The sequence below is a fragment of the Micromesistius poutassou genome (genome assembly GCF_964030765.1).
Source record: "Micromesistius poutassou genome assembly, chromosome: 10".
NCBI classification, from domain to species: Eukaryota; Metazoa; Chordata; class Actinopteri; order Gadiformes; family Gadidae; genus Micromesistius; species Micromesistius poutassou.
The window spans coordinates 8,450,859-8,467,800 of record NC_140280.1 but is presented as its reverse complement, the minus strand read 5'-3'; the positions used below and the strand labels follow the sequence as shown (position 1 = coordinate 8,467,800).

The window sequence follows — 16,942 nt, the reverse complement described above, 5'->3', positions numbered from 1 at the left end:
TATCTGAGAATGAAGATGTGGGAATGTAAAGCAGCTCAAATGAGTAGCCTGCCAGGTCTATACCACATGGAACTTACTGAATCTTTAGGAGTTTGGGATATAAATAAATGGAATCACATGATTTATGGATCATTATTTTTTTTTAATCCATTAGATAACATTGTACATATGTTTTACATATAAGTTAAACATTTCTAGTTCAAATCAGTAAGTCATAGTTTTAGTCATAGGCAGTGTGCGAAATACCCTTCAATATTCGGGGGGGTACATGAATTTGGATTTCAATTAAAAGAAAACGCCCTGTTATCCCAAACTAATTCCACATCAGGGTTATAGCACACGACCCCATAGTGTGACCCAGTAAGTTTCGAGACATTCTGATGTCTGGTTTCAAAATAAAAGTCCACCAAATATGAACATATGGGAAATATTACATGAATCTGGCTTTCAATTAAAAGAAAACGCCCTGTTATCCCAAACTAATTCCACATCAGGGTTATAGCACACGACCCCATAGTGTGACCCAGTAAGTTTCAAGACATTCTGATGTCTGGTTTCAAAATAAAAGTCCACCAAATATTAGCATATGAGACAAATTACATGAATTTGGATTTCAATTAAAAGAAAACGCCCTGTTATCCCAAGCTAATTCCACATCAGGGTTATAGTACACGACCCCATAGTGGGACCCAGTAAGTTTCAAGACATTCTGACGTATAGTTTCAGAATAAAAGTCCACCAAATATTAACATATGACACAAATTACATGAATTTGGATTTCAATTAAAAGAAAATGCCCTGTTATCCAAAACGAATTCCACATCAGGGTTATAGTACTCGACCCCATAGGGGGACCCAGTAAGTTTCAAGACATTCTGATTTCTGGTTTCAAAATAAAAGTTCACCAAATATGAACATATGAGAAATATTACATGAATCTGGCTTTCAATTAAAAGAAAACGCCCTGTTATCCCAAATTAATTCCACATCATGGTTATAGTACACGACCCCATAGTGGGACCCAGTAAGTTTCAAGACATTCTGATGTGTAGTTTCAGAATAAAAGTCCACCAAATATTAACATATGAGACAAATTACATGAATTTGGATTTCAATTAAAAGAAAACGCCCTGTTATCCCAAGCTAATTCCACATCAGGGTTATAGTACACGACCCCATAGTGGGACCCAGTAAGTCCATTTAGAGTTTCAGAATAAAAGTCCACCAAATATTAACATATTTTAAATAACAAATTAGGCAAAACCTGGCAAAACTATTATACCAATAATACCTAGAAATGTTGTCAATCAATCAGAAATCTTTACATTGAGAGGACTTTTAATTTGAATATATAATGTCTATGATAAGAGGGCATTTCCTTTTAAATTGAATCCAAATTCATATGTAATATGTCTCATATGTTAATATTTGGTGGACTTTTATTTTGAAACCAGACATCAGAATGTCTTGAAACTTACTGGGTGAAACTATGGGGTAATGTACTATAACTCTGATGTGGAATTACTCTGGGATAACAGGGCGTTTTCTTTTAATTGAAATCCAAATTCATGTAATTTGTGTCATATGTTAATATTTGGTGGACTTTTATTCTGAAACTACACATCAGAATGTCTTGAAACTTACTGGGTCCCACTATGGGGTCGTGTACTATAACCCTGATGTGGAATTAGTCTGGGATAACAGGGCGTTTTATTTTAATTGAAATCCAAATTAATGTAATTTGTGTCATATGTTAATATTTGGTGGACTTTTATTCTGAAACTACACATCAGAATGTCTTGAAACTTACTGGGTCACACTATGGGGTCGTGTACTATAACCCTGATGTGGAATTAGTTTGGGATAACAGGGCGTTTTCTTTTGATTGAAATCCAAATACATGTAATTTGTCTCATATGCTAATATTTGGTGGACTTTTATTTTGAAACCACACATCAGAATGTCTTGAAACTTACTGGGTCACACTATAGACCGAGTCGGCAAGCAAGGAAACGTCACTTCCGGTCAGGGCCGTGGGGGAAAACAAACCGTTTTCCCCATACACACTCATGCAAAAAGGCGGTATTTTAAACCTTTGTCAAACGCTTGTCCGCTGTCATTTCTTGGTTTGAATCACTTGTATATGCTGTCAAAGGGCTATATATTTAAAAAATTATCATGATCGGGTCGATTGTTGTCCGTATATTTTTTAAAAAGTGGATCTTTCACAGTTGGTCTTCCCCCACAGCGTTGAGTCTAGGTGGGTGTTCCCTTGGTCGCCGGCCGGATCTATATCGTAAAAACGCGGCAAGTGTTTGTCTCTTGCTGTCATGTCTTACTTTCAGTCACACATTTCAAGTTTTTTAAGATAAAGCTCTTTGTCAGCACATACAAGTGACTGAAAGTAAGACATGACAGCAAGAGACTCAACGCTGTGGGGGAAGACCAACTGTGAAAGATCCACTTTTTAAAAAATATACGGACAACAATCGACCCGATCATGATAATTTTTTTAATATATAGCCCTTTGACAGCATATACAAGTGATTCAAACCAAGAAATGACAGCGGACAAGCGTTTGGCAAAGGTTTAAAATACCGCTTTTTTGCATGAGTGTGTATGGGGAAAACGGTTTGTTTTCCCCCACGGCCCTGACCGGAAGTGACGTTTCCTTGCTTGCCGACTCGGTCTATGGGGTCGTGTACTATAACCCTGAAGTGTAATTAGTCTATGATAACAGGGCGTTTCTTTTTAAATTGATAAGGCTTCTATTGACTGTCAATTAGTATACCCGACGAGTGCATTTAAAAAAAAAAAACAGTTCTGAGACGCTATTACCGTAATGGCTAGTATATACGCGTACAGCAAAAAGCTGGGTCGGCTGCCTTGACTGTCGTTTTCGAAGTGTCGGCTGGCTTGACCGCAGTTTAATACACATCGCCATGGACTGCATTATGCGTTACGTGTTTAATTTGCGTGTGTTTAGACAGATGGGCGCGCACACACACGCGCACCAAGCATCACCCGCATTCATTCATTCTTTTAAACACTCACTCGCGGTAAAACTATGTTTTCTCACGATCAAATACTCATCAATCCTAAAAGTAATGGGCTTGTACACGATGTCTGGGTGAAGAACATATGGATAACCGTTCTGCTGTTGGTGTTATGGCGCATAACACGCAACACAATAAGCTTGCATAAAGCTTGCATTTGGTGAAAAGACTAGACTGCGTCCGGTTCTCTGACGTTACATAACTTACACCGTGTAGCTTACGTAACTTACAACATGTAACTTATGTAACTTACGTGTAGCTTACGTAACTTTACGTTTTACGTAACTCGTACGTTTTACAAGTTCGAACTTACAACTTGTAAAACGTACGTAACTTACAAATTGTAACTTGCAACTTACGTAACATATGTAACTTGCGTAACATACGTAACTTACTACTTGTAGCTTACAACTTACAACTTGTAGGTAACTTAGGTAACTTGTAACTTAGGTAGCTAACGTAAGTTACGTAAATTATGTAAGTTACGTAAATTGCGTAAGTTACAAGCTTCACTCTCGCGTGCGGGGTCTCTCTAACAACTTACAACCAAGTTGTAAGTTACGTAAGTTACATAAGTTACAAGTTGTAAGTAACTTACGTAAGTTAGTAAGTTACATTTGTATCCTACGTAAGTTACGTGTAACTTATATAACTTACGTAACTTACAACTTGTAACTTACAACTTACGTTACTTACAACTTGTAACGTACGTAACTTACAACGTGTAACTTATATAACAACTTACAACGTGTAACTTACAACTTACGTAACATATGTAAATTACGTAACTTACAACGTGTAGCTTACGTAACTTACAATTGTAACTTACAACTTGTAACTTACTAACTAACTGATACGGGCTCCGAGGTCTACGGGGAAACCCACAAATGGTGACGTCATTGTCAACGGAGGGGCGAGGAAGCTGCGCTTATCTTAGCTGAAAACCTGCTCCCGACCAGGGGCCGTATTCACAAAGAATCTTAGGGCTAAAAGTAGGTCATAAGTGGCGAATTTAGGAGTAACTCCTAAAAATAATGGGCGTGTCAGTCTTAAATTTAGGACTCCTAACTTTTTTCACTAAGAGCAATTCACAAAGTATTTTAGGCCTAAAAGTAGCACCTAAGTCTAGGAGAGCTTAAAAGTCCTCGAGAGGACTCCTAACTCAGTAAGACCTATTCACAAATAATCGGAAAATGGCTGCGAGACGAAATGTTATGGAGACAATGGAAGACTGTGAATTGATAATGCGATATAGGCAAAATCGTGAGGGTATCAAACTTGTTCGTGTGGAATTCTTGTGGAATTAGTGAATAACACTCGCGATGACGACGATTTAGGAATATCGCAACCATCAGTGATGGTTAAAACACACGGGGGCAATGTTACAAATGTACCTTTAGTCATCCTTAATTATTTAATATATAAATATAAATAAATCACTTAACCCATCATTATTTGTCTCATGTATTAATAGTAATACAACACTTTAATCATCATTATTTATTTGAAATAAAAATAAATGGTTTGAAGTAAAAAATAATAGGCCTATAACTACTCTTACTTATGATTACTATCTAATAATTTATTGTATTGAGTTTATAATCTGCTCAGTAAGGAGTCGGGAGTCAGACCAGTTGGGCTTTCGCTTGCGTTTCACGTTGTCTTCTCCTTCATTCATCATGATAGGAGGACTTGAACGGCGGTATGGGCTGATATTTAAAGTGTTTAGTGGCGTAGCCATGGGTGTGCATGGGTGTGCCTGGGACACCCAATCGTGGTCCTGGCACACCTAAATATTTTCAGAATTAATTCATTGCACATTTAAAGCAAAATGTGACAGAGAGCGCGGTGAGCGGTGCGCGGTGCGCGTTGCACTATAGGACTGCGTAGTGACCGGTCTAGGTCCACGCATTCGCTACCACAGAAGCGGGGCTGTGAAGGAAACCCCCCTATTGGATTTTGCGATTATATCCATACATTTCATTCCCCCATGTACAGCGTGGAGTGATTTAGTGGAGAGCCAGGGCTGCTTTCAGGATGGTCGTATCGATCGCTCCGGACCCTGGCTTCCACTGGACACTTGCAGCAGTTATTCTAACAGCGTTCCGGTAAACCACTGAACTTGAGGCCACCCAAACTCTCACAGGCGCACCTTAATTACAATCTCTGGCTACGCCCAAACTTTAAGTGCTGGAAATATGCTCATTGGATAATAGTTTGCAGGGTGCTTTTAATTACTTCCTTGATATAATGCAATTTAGGCCTACGTATTTTTATTGTTTTTTGTATTGCTTTGGCTCTCTTTATAACGTGCTTGCATACAACGTCATTATCGTGGTCTGCACAAACTTGTCATCGTGCGTGTATTCTGCTAACTGCACTGTCCATAACTGTTTGATAGGACATCATTTGTAGCCTAGGTTATTTCCTTATTTTTCGTTGATTTAGTGGGCTCGTTTGTGGGAAGTTGCGAATGAGTTTCACGGAGACCGCCGGTGTCGTGCCAGAAGTTGATTTTTGCCAGAAACTGATTTTCACCATCTACCCAACAACAATAGGCCTATTAGGCTACTGGACACACAGGAGGCTATCAAACACATAAACAGAGATAAAAAAAAATAAAAAATAAAAACAACATTTGATGATCTTTCTCACACTATCGTCATTATCGGATCATTCAATGATCGCTTCATAAACGCTTGATTGGCCTACATTCTGAACGGCCAACGTTCATCACCGCCAAATGTGTTAAAATATGTTTTATTGTCTCACAAATACTTATCATCGATATAAACTGTGGCATACTGGCGCTGTTTGAGCCTGACGAAAGCAGCCATAGCGCCACAGAATCAGCGCTTCACAACTTTAACAGACCGTGCGCGCTCCCGCGGACCGGAAATCAGTTTCTGGCAAAAATCAACTTCTGGCACGACACCGGCACTCAACAGCCAATCACCGTACTGACCGCTTCAAAACTCGTGCACGAGAATCGACGTAAGGGGGCGTTAGGGGCGTTACTCTTAGTTCACTCTTAGTGATTTATCCTTAGTATGAGTAGGTCTCAGCGGCTTTGTGAATAACTTTTAAGAAAAAACTCCTACGTAAAATGTTTTAGCGCGAGTTAGGAGCACTCCTAGCGGTAAGATAAAAAGCTTTGTGAATACGGCCCCAGGTTTGGTTGACAGTATAAGTCACCATGGTGATACAGCGGCTAAAAGAGATCGACTTTCGTGTCCCAGCTAACCCAGGCTTTCAGCGCAACATACCTCGCTAACCCACTAATCGAGGTTCGTAGTACAGGGCACAGGTATTTTTCGGTCAGTGGCGCAATTGCATTGGCGCATTTTTTAGATCACTAAAATAGCACCAAGTATCATTTGCGCCGGAACACGCCCCTGCTTTTCGCCGACACGCCTCTCCAGGCGCAAGTCTAGTGGTGCCTGGTTGCTGCGAGGGAAAATCAGCTTTGCGCCGGGTGCAAACTAGCAACGACACATGTCGGTGTAGAAAGTCAAATGCACCGACATAGGGCCCTTCTTCTGTTTGGCGCACATGGCTAATTTGCATACGCGCACAGGACTGGCTGGCTCCGCTTGGCAAAAAATAGAACATATTTGTGAATAAATGTTTAAAATTCTGAATACTGGACATGGTGAGATTAAACACATTTAAATTACCATTAGTGACAATAAAAAAAAAAAAAAAAAAAAAAAATATATATATATATATATATATATATTTGTTTTTTTTTGACGAAATTTGAGACCCCCTTCAAATTTTGCTTTTGAGGCTTTCAGGGTGTCTCATGGGTTAATCGGGGGGGGGGGGGGGGGGGGGGGGGGAATAATGAAATTGCGCTGGCATCAATGTAGCCTAAAGTTTAAGCATAACTATGGGCCTATAAATCCGTATTTTTATCCATATGTTATTCCAAAGGAAATTAAGAAAGTAGGAAAACACTTTGGTCCAAAAGGTTTGGCCTAACTTGTTCCGCTGATTTCCTTGTTTTTTGCGTCAGACAACAAACGCGTTTGATGCGGATTGTCTTCACTGGGTTGCCGTAGAACAACAGAAATGGCGTCTTCCTCAGACGTACACGTCCGTATTTGTGGACAAGAAATAATCAAATATGATCTTGAGATAAAGGCCATCATTCAGGTGAGGCTTTTCCTACCATATTACGTGGGTTTATTTGCCTTCCAAAAAACAGCATTTCCAACAATTGTTCTACCTTAAATATCTCGACATAAAAGTAATAAAGCATATATATTAGACATATAAATGATATTGCATTTATATTAGACATATAGGTAATATAGTTTATATATTCATGAAAGTAAGATATATCTGATTTTATTTAATGTCGATAAACGGACCAATATTGCACCTCTACGGACAACTTGAAAACAGTCCACGTTTGTCTTTTATGATCTACTTTGTGTATGTGCCAAATCGACGACAAGCTGATTGTCGAAGTGATTTTTTTTCCTCTCTCGATTTTCGAGTTGCTATCAACCAAACGTTTGAGAAATTGTTTTTGTCATGCTGGATCGATTAACAATATATCTGTATGTGTTACCTGTAGGACATCAGAGAGTGTCCTGGACCTCAGGCTTCTCTCCTTGAGTTCAACGCAAGAGTGAAAGAGAAGTTCAACCAGCTTCGGCACAGGATACAGGTTAGATCTGAAGAAATTTTCACTGCTATGTTACCTCTCATGAAGAAGATGCTCCTCACGCTAGGAGGAACTGCTGGTCACTCTAGATCAGGGTTCCCCAATTAGTTTTGCCAGAGGGCCAAATTTGGTCAAGCATGCCACGCCAAGGGCCGAGATATCGTTAAAGAATTTTAATTCGCCATTTTTATGTGCACATTTTGCTTTAATTATCATTACTATAATTATTAGTAGTAGTTGAAAATACCCTGTGTTAGGAGTCACACAATAATGCTCTCTTGAAACAAAATTTGTCCAAAACCTACCATTAATTTATTAAAATGCCGCTGGAACATCAGCAAACAAAAAGTCCAGCAAACAAACACGCACACAGTGCAGCAGCCCCAAACATAAAAACTTAAATAGCATCAGCACAGTGTGTCTTCAACTGGGCATTGGGCCTGGTGCCATCCATCCAGATCAGTGTGTGTTCACATCCACTCTCTTCCCCTCTCTATATGTCTCTCCCTCTCTCTAAGAGACACAGGAAGATTTTAGTTAGTTAGCTTTAAAATGTGATACCACAATATGTGACATTAGTTTTAAACTTTTTAAATATGTGTAGCAAATAACATCAGTCTGTAAACAACAACAACAAAAAAATATATATATATTTTTTTTTCTTTTTTTTTTTACATGTGAATGCCACTGGGTCAGCGCGGGCCGGACATTTGGCTCCTGTGGGCCGGATCTGGCCCGCGGGCCGCTAATTGGGGTTCACTGCTCTAGATGTTGTGTTACCTCATGAAGGAGCTGCTACACACTGCTACACACTCTAGATGTTGTGTTACCTCATGAAGGATGAATGATGAACGCTTCTAAAGTCCCTAAATTAAATAGTTTACGTTGCCTTTATGAAAGAATTCATGAATCTTTGTGTCTGTCATCCTTGAAAGGAAATCAAACCCCGGTACTCAATACATAAACAATACATTTAAGGATGTAAAGAACAAAAATGAGAACACAATATTTGGTTTTATTTCAATGAAACGTTTGGAGCCCCTTTTTGATGGCCAACCTCCGTCATTATTCCATGGCTGCTCCGAGGCCGTCGACAGGGAGGGGTCCCCTGTCCCTCCACCCCAGTCAGGATGCCTGAATCGCTTCATCTTTTCTCAATTGAGTTCTTTATCTACCCGGAGAGCTGCTATGCTAGCCGCGGCCTCGGGTTGGATCGATGACCAATGAGCCGTTGTATGATTTCAGCCAATAGGGAACGTGCAGAATGAGTTGATTGCGTTTTTTTTTCTGTGAGCAGGATTTGGAGCAAATGTCCAGGGAGCAGGATAAAGAGACGGACAGACTGGCCATACAGCTGGAAACTGAGAGCCAGCGCAAGCAGATGCTAAGGTAGACATAGACTCCCATGGATACACGTACATATGTTGCTCATCTTATTATATGCGCTTTAAATCGACCTACTGCTAGCGTTTACTCATTACGCATTACAGCCAGAAGTTTAAATGTTGACTATGACTTATATAAATGGCCACGTGCTATGAAAGGACCTTCACATAACAAATAACCATTTCTCAGCCATGTAGAAGTCAGAATTGTATCCATTGGTATGTTTTTGATCAAATAAATAGTATGGGGTGTTTTACCTGGCCTCTGTTTCAGTGTGTTGATCCTCTGGAGGCCAGACTGCTTCCTGCTCACCCACTAGCCAGCACCGCTACACCATGGCCTCATTAGACATTTCCTGTCTATTGAACTTTACTTCAACTTGTTATGCTACCATTATGTTTCTGGGTGGAGGGATCCTTACTCTGTGTTCCTCCCCAAGGTGTCTTCCTTTCTAAATAAGGTGGTTAGTGGGTGTCCTAAGAGGTGGCCTCTGAAGCCTGAGTAGGTCAAAACAAGCTTCCATACCGAGTGTTGCATAGCAGCAACTATTTGTTGTGCACTGTTGTCCAGTAACCAGACGGCGTGGCGCAAGGCCAACCTGGCCTGCAAGCTGGCCATAGACAGCCTGGAGAAGGAGGATCTGCTGGACCAGGGGGCCAGCGGCACCACCAGACACAGGTGAGGAGGACTCAAACACTCCTTCAGACCAGGGGGCCCACGGCACCACCAGTCACAGGGGAGAGGACTCAAACACTCCTTTAGACCGGGTTGTGGGCTCTTACACACGACCCGTCCTCCGTTTGGTCAAATAAAGATCAGAAGTCATGTTATAATAATCATCATGATCAGAATCAGAATCAAACCGCTCTGCCTCTTCTTCCCTCCCTCTGTGACTAAGCTTCATTCTGCACAAAAGTGATGAGAAAGTTGAAATCTCTATTTGGATTTGGGTCAACTTCAGAGTGGGGAGAGGGGCAACTGATGAACCCAAAGTAAGGGAGTACCTCCTCTAAGGGTAGACTATATATAGCCCCACTGATAACCCAAAGTAAGGGAGTACCTCCTCTAAGGGTAGACTATATATAGCCCCACTGATAACCCAAAGTAAGGGAGTACCTCCTCTAAGGGTAGATTATATATAGCCCCACTGATAACCCAAAGTAAGGGAGTACCTCCTCTAAGGGTAGATTATATATAGCCCTACTGATCCTTCATCAACATAGGAGAGTACAAGACAACGTTCACTGACCTGATGCTGACCGACTGTACAGGAGGCAAATAAAGTACCTTGTGTGTGTGTGTGTGTGTGTGTGTACACCAGGAAGGCAACCAAGGAGAGTCTGGTGCACACCAGCAGCGACATCACAGAGAGTCTGATGTCCATCAGCAGGATGATGGCGGAGCAGGTCCACCACAGTGAAGACACCGTGGGCTCTCTGGGTAAAGCCCTCCTGTGTCTCTTTCAGCCTCTTTCAGGACGAAGGAAGCACCATACTGCAGTGAAACCCCGCGAGTGGTCGCACCGGGAATGTTTCACCTTTCCGGAATCACACCTTTCCCCACTCTTGCGTTTACCCTTCGGTCTATGATATTATACCACCAGGTGTGAGTGGGCGTGTCCACCTAGATGTTAGATGGATAGATAAGCCACGTTTGCTACAGTCCACTGGGTAGGCTGGTAGACCGATCCGTCCAGCGTACATCTCGGTGGACACGCCCACTTGTGATGTCACTAAAACACAAGAAAAGGCAGATTTTCAAACGGCTTGTACTGGCTGGTCCCACTCACACCTGGAGGTATTATTTTGACATCCCTTATCGTCACTCTTTCCTACCGGTCTCCACTCTTTTGACCCTCCTCCCTCTCTCCCTGAACCCCTCCCCCGGTCCCTACAGTCACCTCCTCCAAGACGGTGCAGGAGACCAACGAGGAGTTCCGGAGCATGACCGGGACCATCCACCTGGGCCGCAAGCTGATCCTCAAGTACAACCGCCGTGAGCTCACGGACAAGCTGCTCATCTTCCTGGCACTGGCACTTTTCCTGGCCACCGTGCTCTACATCCTCAAGAAGAGGCTCTTCCCCTTCCTCTAGCTAGCTAGCTAGCTAGCAACGCTCCCCGGGTTAGCTAACCGGGAATGCTAAGGGTAAGGGTTAGCTAACCCCGCTAGCTAACCCGGGAGTGTTGGCTAGTGAGCTAGCTCACGCTCACCGGGTTAGCGAGCTTAACTAAGGGTTAGTGCACTAACAGTGGCGCAGTCAGTATGAATATAAAAGCCATTAGGTTTTCCGTCTCCCCACTTGAGAGGGCTGTGATCCCCGCAAGTAAGGATTTCTGAAAGCTTTAGATGTTGTGAGTGAGAAGGTCCTGGGCTAAGAGCCGAGGTCCCCAGGGCCGCTCCGGTCAGGTAGAGGAGTCCTCTCCATAGGTCTGCTTCAGTCTATTCACAGGTCCGTTATCCCTCCGGTGGGTTGTGTGTGCGGTAGCTCTGAGAGCAGGTCTGGTCAACAACAACTCTGTTACTTAGTGCCTTCTATCAAGACACCGCTTCTGCAACCACTTGGGAATTGCACACTTGTCTTGTGTTTTACATCTGAATAAAGTTGTCTCTAATTTCAACCTGTTGACATTTTTTTATATTTTATTGTAGTCATTGTAGACTTAAGGATACAAGTTGAATAATTTTAATCAACATTTGATTTGTGTATGCATTCATAAAAGCATGACTATAAAAACAACATTGCTGAAAACATAAATTGTGTTCAATGTCAAAACCTGAATGATATTCATAACACAATGGCAATGCTTCTTTCATCAGGTTGAAGTAACAATCGTTTTCACAGGCAAAACTGCTAACTATTACATATTGTGTAGTACATATAGTCATAAATAAAAAATAAGGATCTTTAATAGACATAGACTATATCTGCTGCCCGCCAGCGAGATGTCAATGTTCAAGATCATTTCCTAGCGTGTGTATGTTGGAAGTTTATTTTGCTGTGTGAGGTAGACGTGTTCATCTTTCAGTGAGGTCATGTGTATTCTAAAGAGAATAAACAACTAGTAAACATCTCAAGATAATGCCATCTTATCTTGCATTTATCTCCCATTCAATAGTCAATAGAGGTAATAACTTCTGCTATTCCCAACCATCTGTTGTAAAGTCATAAGTGCGTGACCTTTGGCTAACTGCACACTCGTCCCCACTGTGTGTCTGCCTGCCTGTCTGTCTGCTGCCTTGGACCTGTCAGCCCACTTGTATTCCCCCCCATGTGACCCCCCAGGGGTCAGAGTTAGGCTAACCCTGACCCCTGTGTTGACCTATGACCCTGTGACGTCCACCTCCCCAGAGACAGGCAGCCCTGGACGGGTCCCGGCGTCGCTCTGGTTGGTGGAAGCGCCGTCGTCCGCCGCACCAGACCTGTGAGTGTGCCGCGGCAGAGGGCTCTGTCCCGTGATTGGCTGAGGCGCTACGGTGGCGGGTTGCAGGGCCAGATCTGATTGGTTGAAGGGACAGGTGCTGCTGATGGCCTCGCACACTGACGAGCCCCACTGTTGGCTGCACTGCGCACGCAGCCTGCCGCTTACCCATGACCTCACTTCCTCTCCGCAGCCCAAGAGGAAGTTGACCAGCTCAACATATGGCCTGGTGGGATAAACACAGAATCGCTGTCAGACCCCGCCACGGTGTTCACCTGGTAGAAACAGCACTGAGATGAACAAAGAAACAGCTGATGAGCAGGACTTTCTGAAGGTGATATTTGAAGGTATATACGCACGTATATGCACATGCATGTTTGTTTGTGCATGTGCGTGCGCGCGCGTGTGTGCATGTGTTTGTGTACGTATGTATGAATGTGTCTGCATGTACGTATGTGCATGCGTATTTTCAGGGTGTATGAATGTGTATATGTGTGCATGTGTGTGTATGTGCGTGCGTATGTGCATGTGTGTTTGTATGTCTGTATGTGCATGTATGTGCTTGTATGTGTGTGCGCGTATGTGTGTGTTTGTATGTATGTGTGTATGTGTATGTGTGTTTGTATGTCTGTATGTGCATGTATGTGCTTGTGTGTGTGTGTGTGTGTGTGTGTGTGCGTGCCCTCACCCCGGCGGGGTGAGCAGGTGGAAGTGGACCAGGTCCCCCACGGTGTCCGGGTGGTCCCGGAGCGCCAGGCAGAGCCGGTGCTTGGCGAAGCACTCCCTGAGCAGGGAGATCAGCATGGCGCCCACCGCGCCGCAGCGCCGGCTCACACAGCTGAAGCGCTGCCGGAGCCCCAGGGCCACGCAGCGCAGGGCCTCCTTCACCAGCCACTTACCCTGAGACCACGCACACACACACACACACACACACACACACACACGCACACATGAGTCAAAGTAAGACACACCTGTGGTATTATAGTTAATAAACATAATAGCCTACCGACACTGCATTACAGCCAGAAGTTTAAATGTTGACTATGACTTATATAAATATAAACTACACACGGGGAGTAAGGTCTACAATGCATACAGAACAGAACGAAACAGGGGACTGAATGGAAGGGCTTTGGTTTCTGCTGTCTGTAGCACTGTGGAGTGCAATGTTCTGACTAAACACTGACTGCTCCACAGTGCTACAGTGCTGTGGTCTAACTAACAGTGCACTCCCATAGCATGTTAAACATCCTCAAATGACATGTCTGCAAATGATCCGAAAATGTGGACACAGCAAGAACCATCACAGTTTATTTTGTCCGTCTGATGTTGTCAGACACGCACGTATGCACATAGGCCTGCGCTACCATCATTACTTGTACAATATAATGGTCTTACGTACGCATTGAAAACCTGTGTTATATTAAACTTTACTTAAATTAGATGTTATATCATACAATATATCCAAGCTTTGTTTCAAATCTCATCCCATGTTTGAACCAGGTGCACAATATGGACACAATGAAGAAGTTTGCCCAGAGATCTGACAACGTGAACATTCCAGATGTTGGCAGTGTCCCACCTGTGAGTCGTAGCTTCCCGCGTTGTGCAGCAGGGTGTGGCAGATGTGGTGGAGGCCTCGGATCTCACACGAGTTGTTGCTGAAACACTGAAAGGTGGTGCAGCCAACATCCCCGGAACTTATCAGACAATTCTGGATCTCCGCTGAGAGAAAGGACACAACAGGTGAAAATACACCCTAGACGACTAGTACTAGTTTACTTTTTTTTATTATGAAATTAATTTTCATTTGATTTTTAACATTACTTCGTGGTTATTGTAGCAGACTCAGTTTAAAAACAACGGTTCGTTGCATTTAAATGTAACCTATTTCGAACTTGACGTTTTCCGATGGACTTGGGTTGTGAGAATGTGCGCTGTGGTCGACTTGACGCTCTGATCACTCTTTTTAACTGGCCTTTTAAGATAACGGACGCAAACGGAGTGTTTCTAGTTCTGCTCGACGCACCCTTCGGAGCACATGGCGCAGAGGCCAACAACACCCCCCTGCTGCGGAGACACGGGGCGCGATGTGCTGGAGGGGACCGAGCGGAGCGCACTGAATTACGGGACAGCAAACAGGAGACCCGCCACCGGGTAGGTAGTGGGGAGGGGTTACTCTCCGCTCGGGTCTTGGTCGGTAGACGATTAGAGGACACAGAGGATATGTGGATATGACCCCTGATTTCAGGGAGCCAAAATGGAAACTGTCCGCACCACACTTTGACATATAGGACTGAGGCTCACTTGGTTCAGTAAAGTCCAATAATGACACATTATTGACATGCCAGTATTGGATGAGTATACTATGTTACCTGTGTTCTGCAAGGAGAGGCGCCGTTTAGGGGCGTTGAGGAGATTCTCGTGGGGGTCCACCGGGTCCACCATCAGCACCTGTTGGCAGACCGCCAGCAGGAGAAGTACGACTAATAGGGACATTTCCATGCAGAATTAAAACTAGTAGATTATCTCCAGTTCCGCAGCGGTAGTGGCTGTGTCGTCGCGATGACGACCTAGTGCTGAGAAGTTTGCAGTGTGACTGCGCGTCAGAACTACTTCACACACTGCGCGATAAACCGCTGCGCGCTCGTGACTGAGGGGAGACGCAAGCTGTGTGGACCAATCGGCGGGCAGATCTGCCCCAGAGGAAAACAACCGACCACAGAAAATAGTTTAGTATTTTGCTGAATGATAGAGAGACGAACGTAGCATAATGCGTTTCTTTCCGCATGAGGTGCGATTCAATTATTTTATCGTGTTGTATCCACACTCGCGCGCGCACAAACGCACACACACACACACACACACACACACACACACACACACACACACACACACACACACACACACACACACACACACAGGCGGTTCTGATGGGTTCTACCATGGTTTCATGAGGGATGACATGAGGTCAATGTATTTGTTTTTATGAAGCTGTCTTGGGAAATGCTCCCTGTTTGCATACGGCCGGGGGCAGGGGGTCAATGTGTGTCGTGTGGCTCCGACCAATCATCAAAGGCTGTGCGTTTGTTCAATGTTCTCAATGTTTTGATGACAAGTGTCCCCCCCCCCCCCTCCCCCACCCTTTATCTTTTCCTCTCTATCTCTCTCATCCTGCTTCAAAACAACACACCATGGCTTCCCTCACCTCAGCCACCTACACAATGACCCTCGACCCCTTTGAAGACCCATTGAACCCAAAACCACTTTTGTTTTGTTTTAAACATGGTCATTTGTCTTATACGACAATTTTACCACTGTTACTGAAATAAGTCCCGAATTTAGAGTAAATAGGGGTCAAATCCTATTTCCCCCCCAAACATGTGAACATTCCACTCTACTGGACGCAGGTGGTGTTCATTTCGTGATGTCAGACTGTTTTTCCGACGTAGGCTGACGTCATGACCAAGGGGTACCGGTGGCTCGGTTTGTGTGGAGCTCTGTGGGCAGCGGTGCCCAATAGTTGGGCTTTTTGAACACTCTTTGTGTAACGCGTGTGTGGAAGGTGAAGCTCCGTCTGAGCAGCGACCATGTCCGGGGTTAAGGCTTCCCGGACACCTATAGTATAACTCTACAGTGTGTGGCGCATTTCATATTCACCACCGTTTATTATAAAACTCATAAGTTACATAAAGTCATAAAGGCCCACACCTTCAGATAATGACTCACACACACACACACACACACACACACACACACACACACACACACACACACACACACACACACATCCTTCATCATCTAAACCAACCACACACACTCACAGAATGTACGATACACCTGCTGAACATGGCGGGGCCCCAGCAGAGCGGGCCCCCAGCAGAGCGGGCCCCCTGTGCGGGGCCCCAGCAGAGCGGGCCCCCTGTGCCTGCTGAACATGGCGGGGCCCCAGCAGAGCGGGCCCCCTGTGCGGGGCCGGAACACTGCAGTGTAAACATCTGGGGATGCTCTGCACTCTTGTACTCTCTGCCCCTTAAAACAACCCCATGGACGCACTACAGCTCACTGCAATGGTCAACATGTGTGTGTGCGCGAGTGTGTGTATTCAGCTTGAATGATTGTTTCATTATTATGTCATTTTGGAAGGCTTGTGAGAGTAAGTAAACATCCTGTATTTACCACTGACAACGGTTTGAACCTAATTGGATTTAGCGCCGTTCAGATTGACTGAGCTTACACCACATGGGCATTTATACTCTTACAAAACCAGACAAACATTAATTTTGTTCATGTGTCAGTCTCTTCCAAAAAACAACTAGATAATCAATAACAGTTGCACAAGCACTGAGTCTGCACGCACACACACTCTCTACCTGACCTTCAGAGAGCTCCGGTGCGAGATAGT

The 16,942-nt window shown here is 43.9% G+C and overlaps 2 protein-coding genes across 2 annotated transcripts; one reads left to right on the top strand and one right to left on the bottom strand.

Moving 5' to 3' along the window:
• The first annotated feature begins 7,110 nt into the window (after positions 1 to 7,110).
• On the top strand, positions 7,111 to 11,736 carry bnip1b (BCL2 interacting protein 1b). The gene is made up of 6 exons (XM_084474135.1): positions 7,111 to 7,214; positions 7,642 to 7,734; positions 9,029 to 9,120; positions 9,688 to 9,795; positions 10,439 to 10,557; positions 11,014 to 11,736. The coding sequence occupies exons 1-6, from the start codon at positions 7,131 to 7,133 to the stop codon at positions 11,208 to 11,210; spliced, it is 693 nt and encodes a 230-aa protein (XP_084330261.1). The 5' UTR covers positions 7,111 to 7,130; the 3' UTR covers positions 11,211 to 11,736.
• Positions 11,737 to 12,438: 702 nt separating this feature from the next.
• Positions 12,439 to 15,042, bottom strand: LOC311353931 (stanniocalcin-2-like; the record flags this gene model as incomplete). The annotated part of the gene is made up of 4 exons (XM_084473720.1): positions 12,439 to 12,763; positions 13,226 to 13,437; positions 14,120 to 14,262; positions 14,913 to 15,042. 4 exons carry the CDS (start codon positions 15,040 to 15,042, stop codon positions 12,439 to 12,441), a joined length of 810 nt encoding a protein of 269 aa, XP_084329846.1.
• Positions 15,043 to 16,942: the final 1,900 nt, after the last annotated feature.

Coding starts and splice junctions, on each gene's coding strand:
- bnip1b (XM_084474135.1), top strand. CDS start 7,131: ATGGCGTCTTCCTCAGACGTACACGTCCGTATTTGTGGACAAGAAATA. Junction 7,215..7,641: donor AGATAAAGGCCATCATTCAG/GTGAGGCTTTTC, acceptor TGTTACCTGTAG/GACATCAGAGAGTGTCCTGG. Junction 9,121..9,687: donor CAGCGCAAGCAGATGCTAAG/GTAGACATAGAC, acceptor ACTGTTGTCCAG/TAACCAGACGGCGTGGCGCA.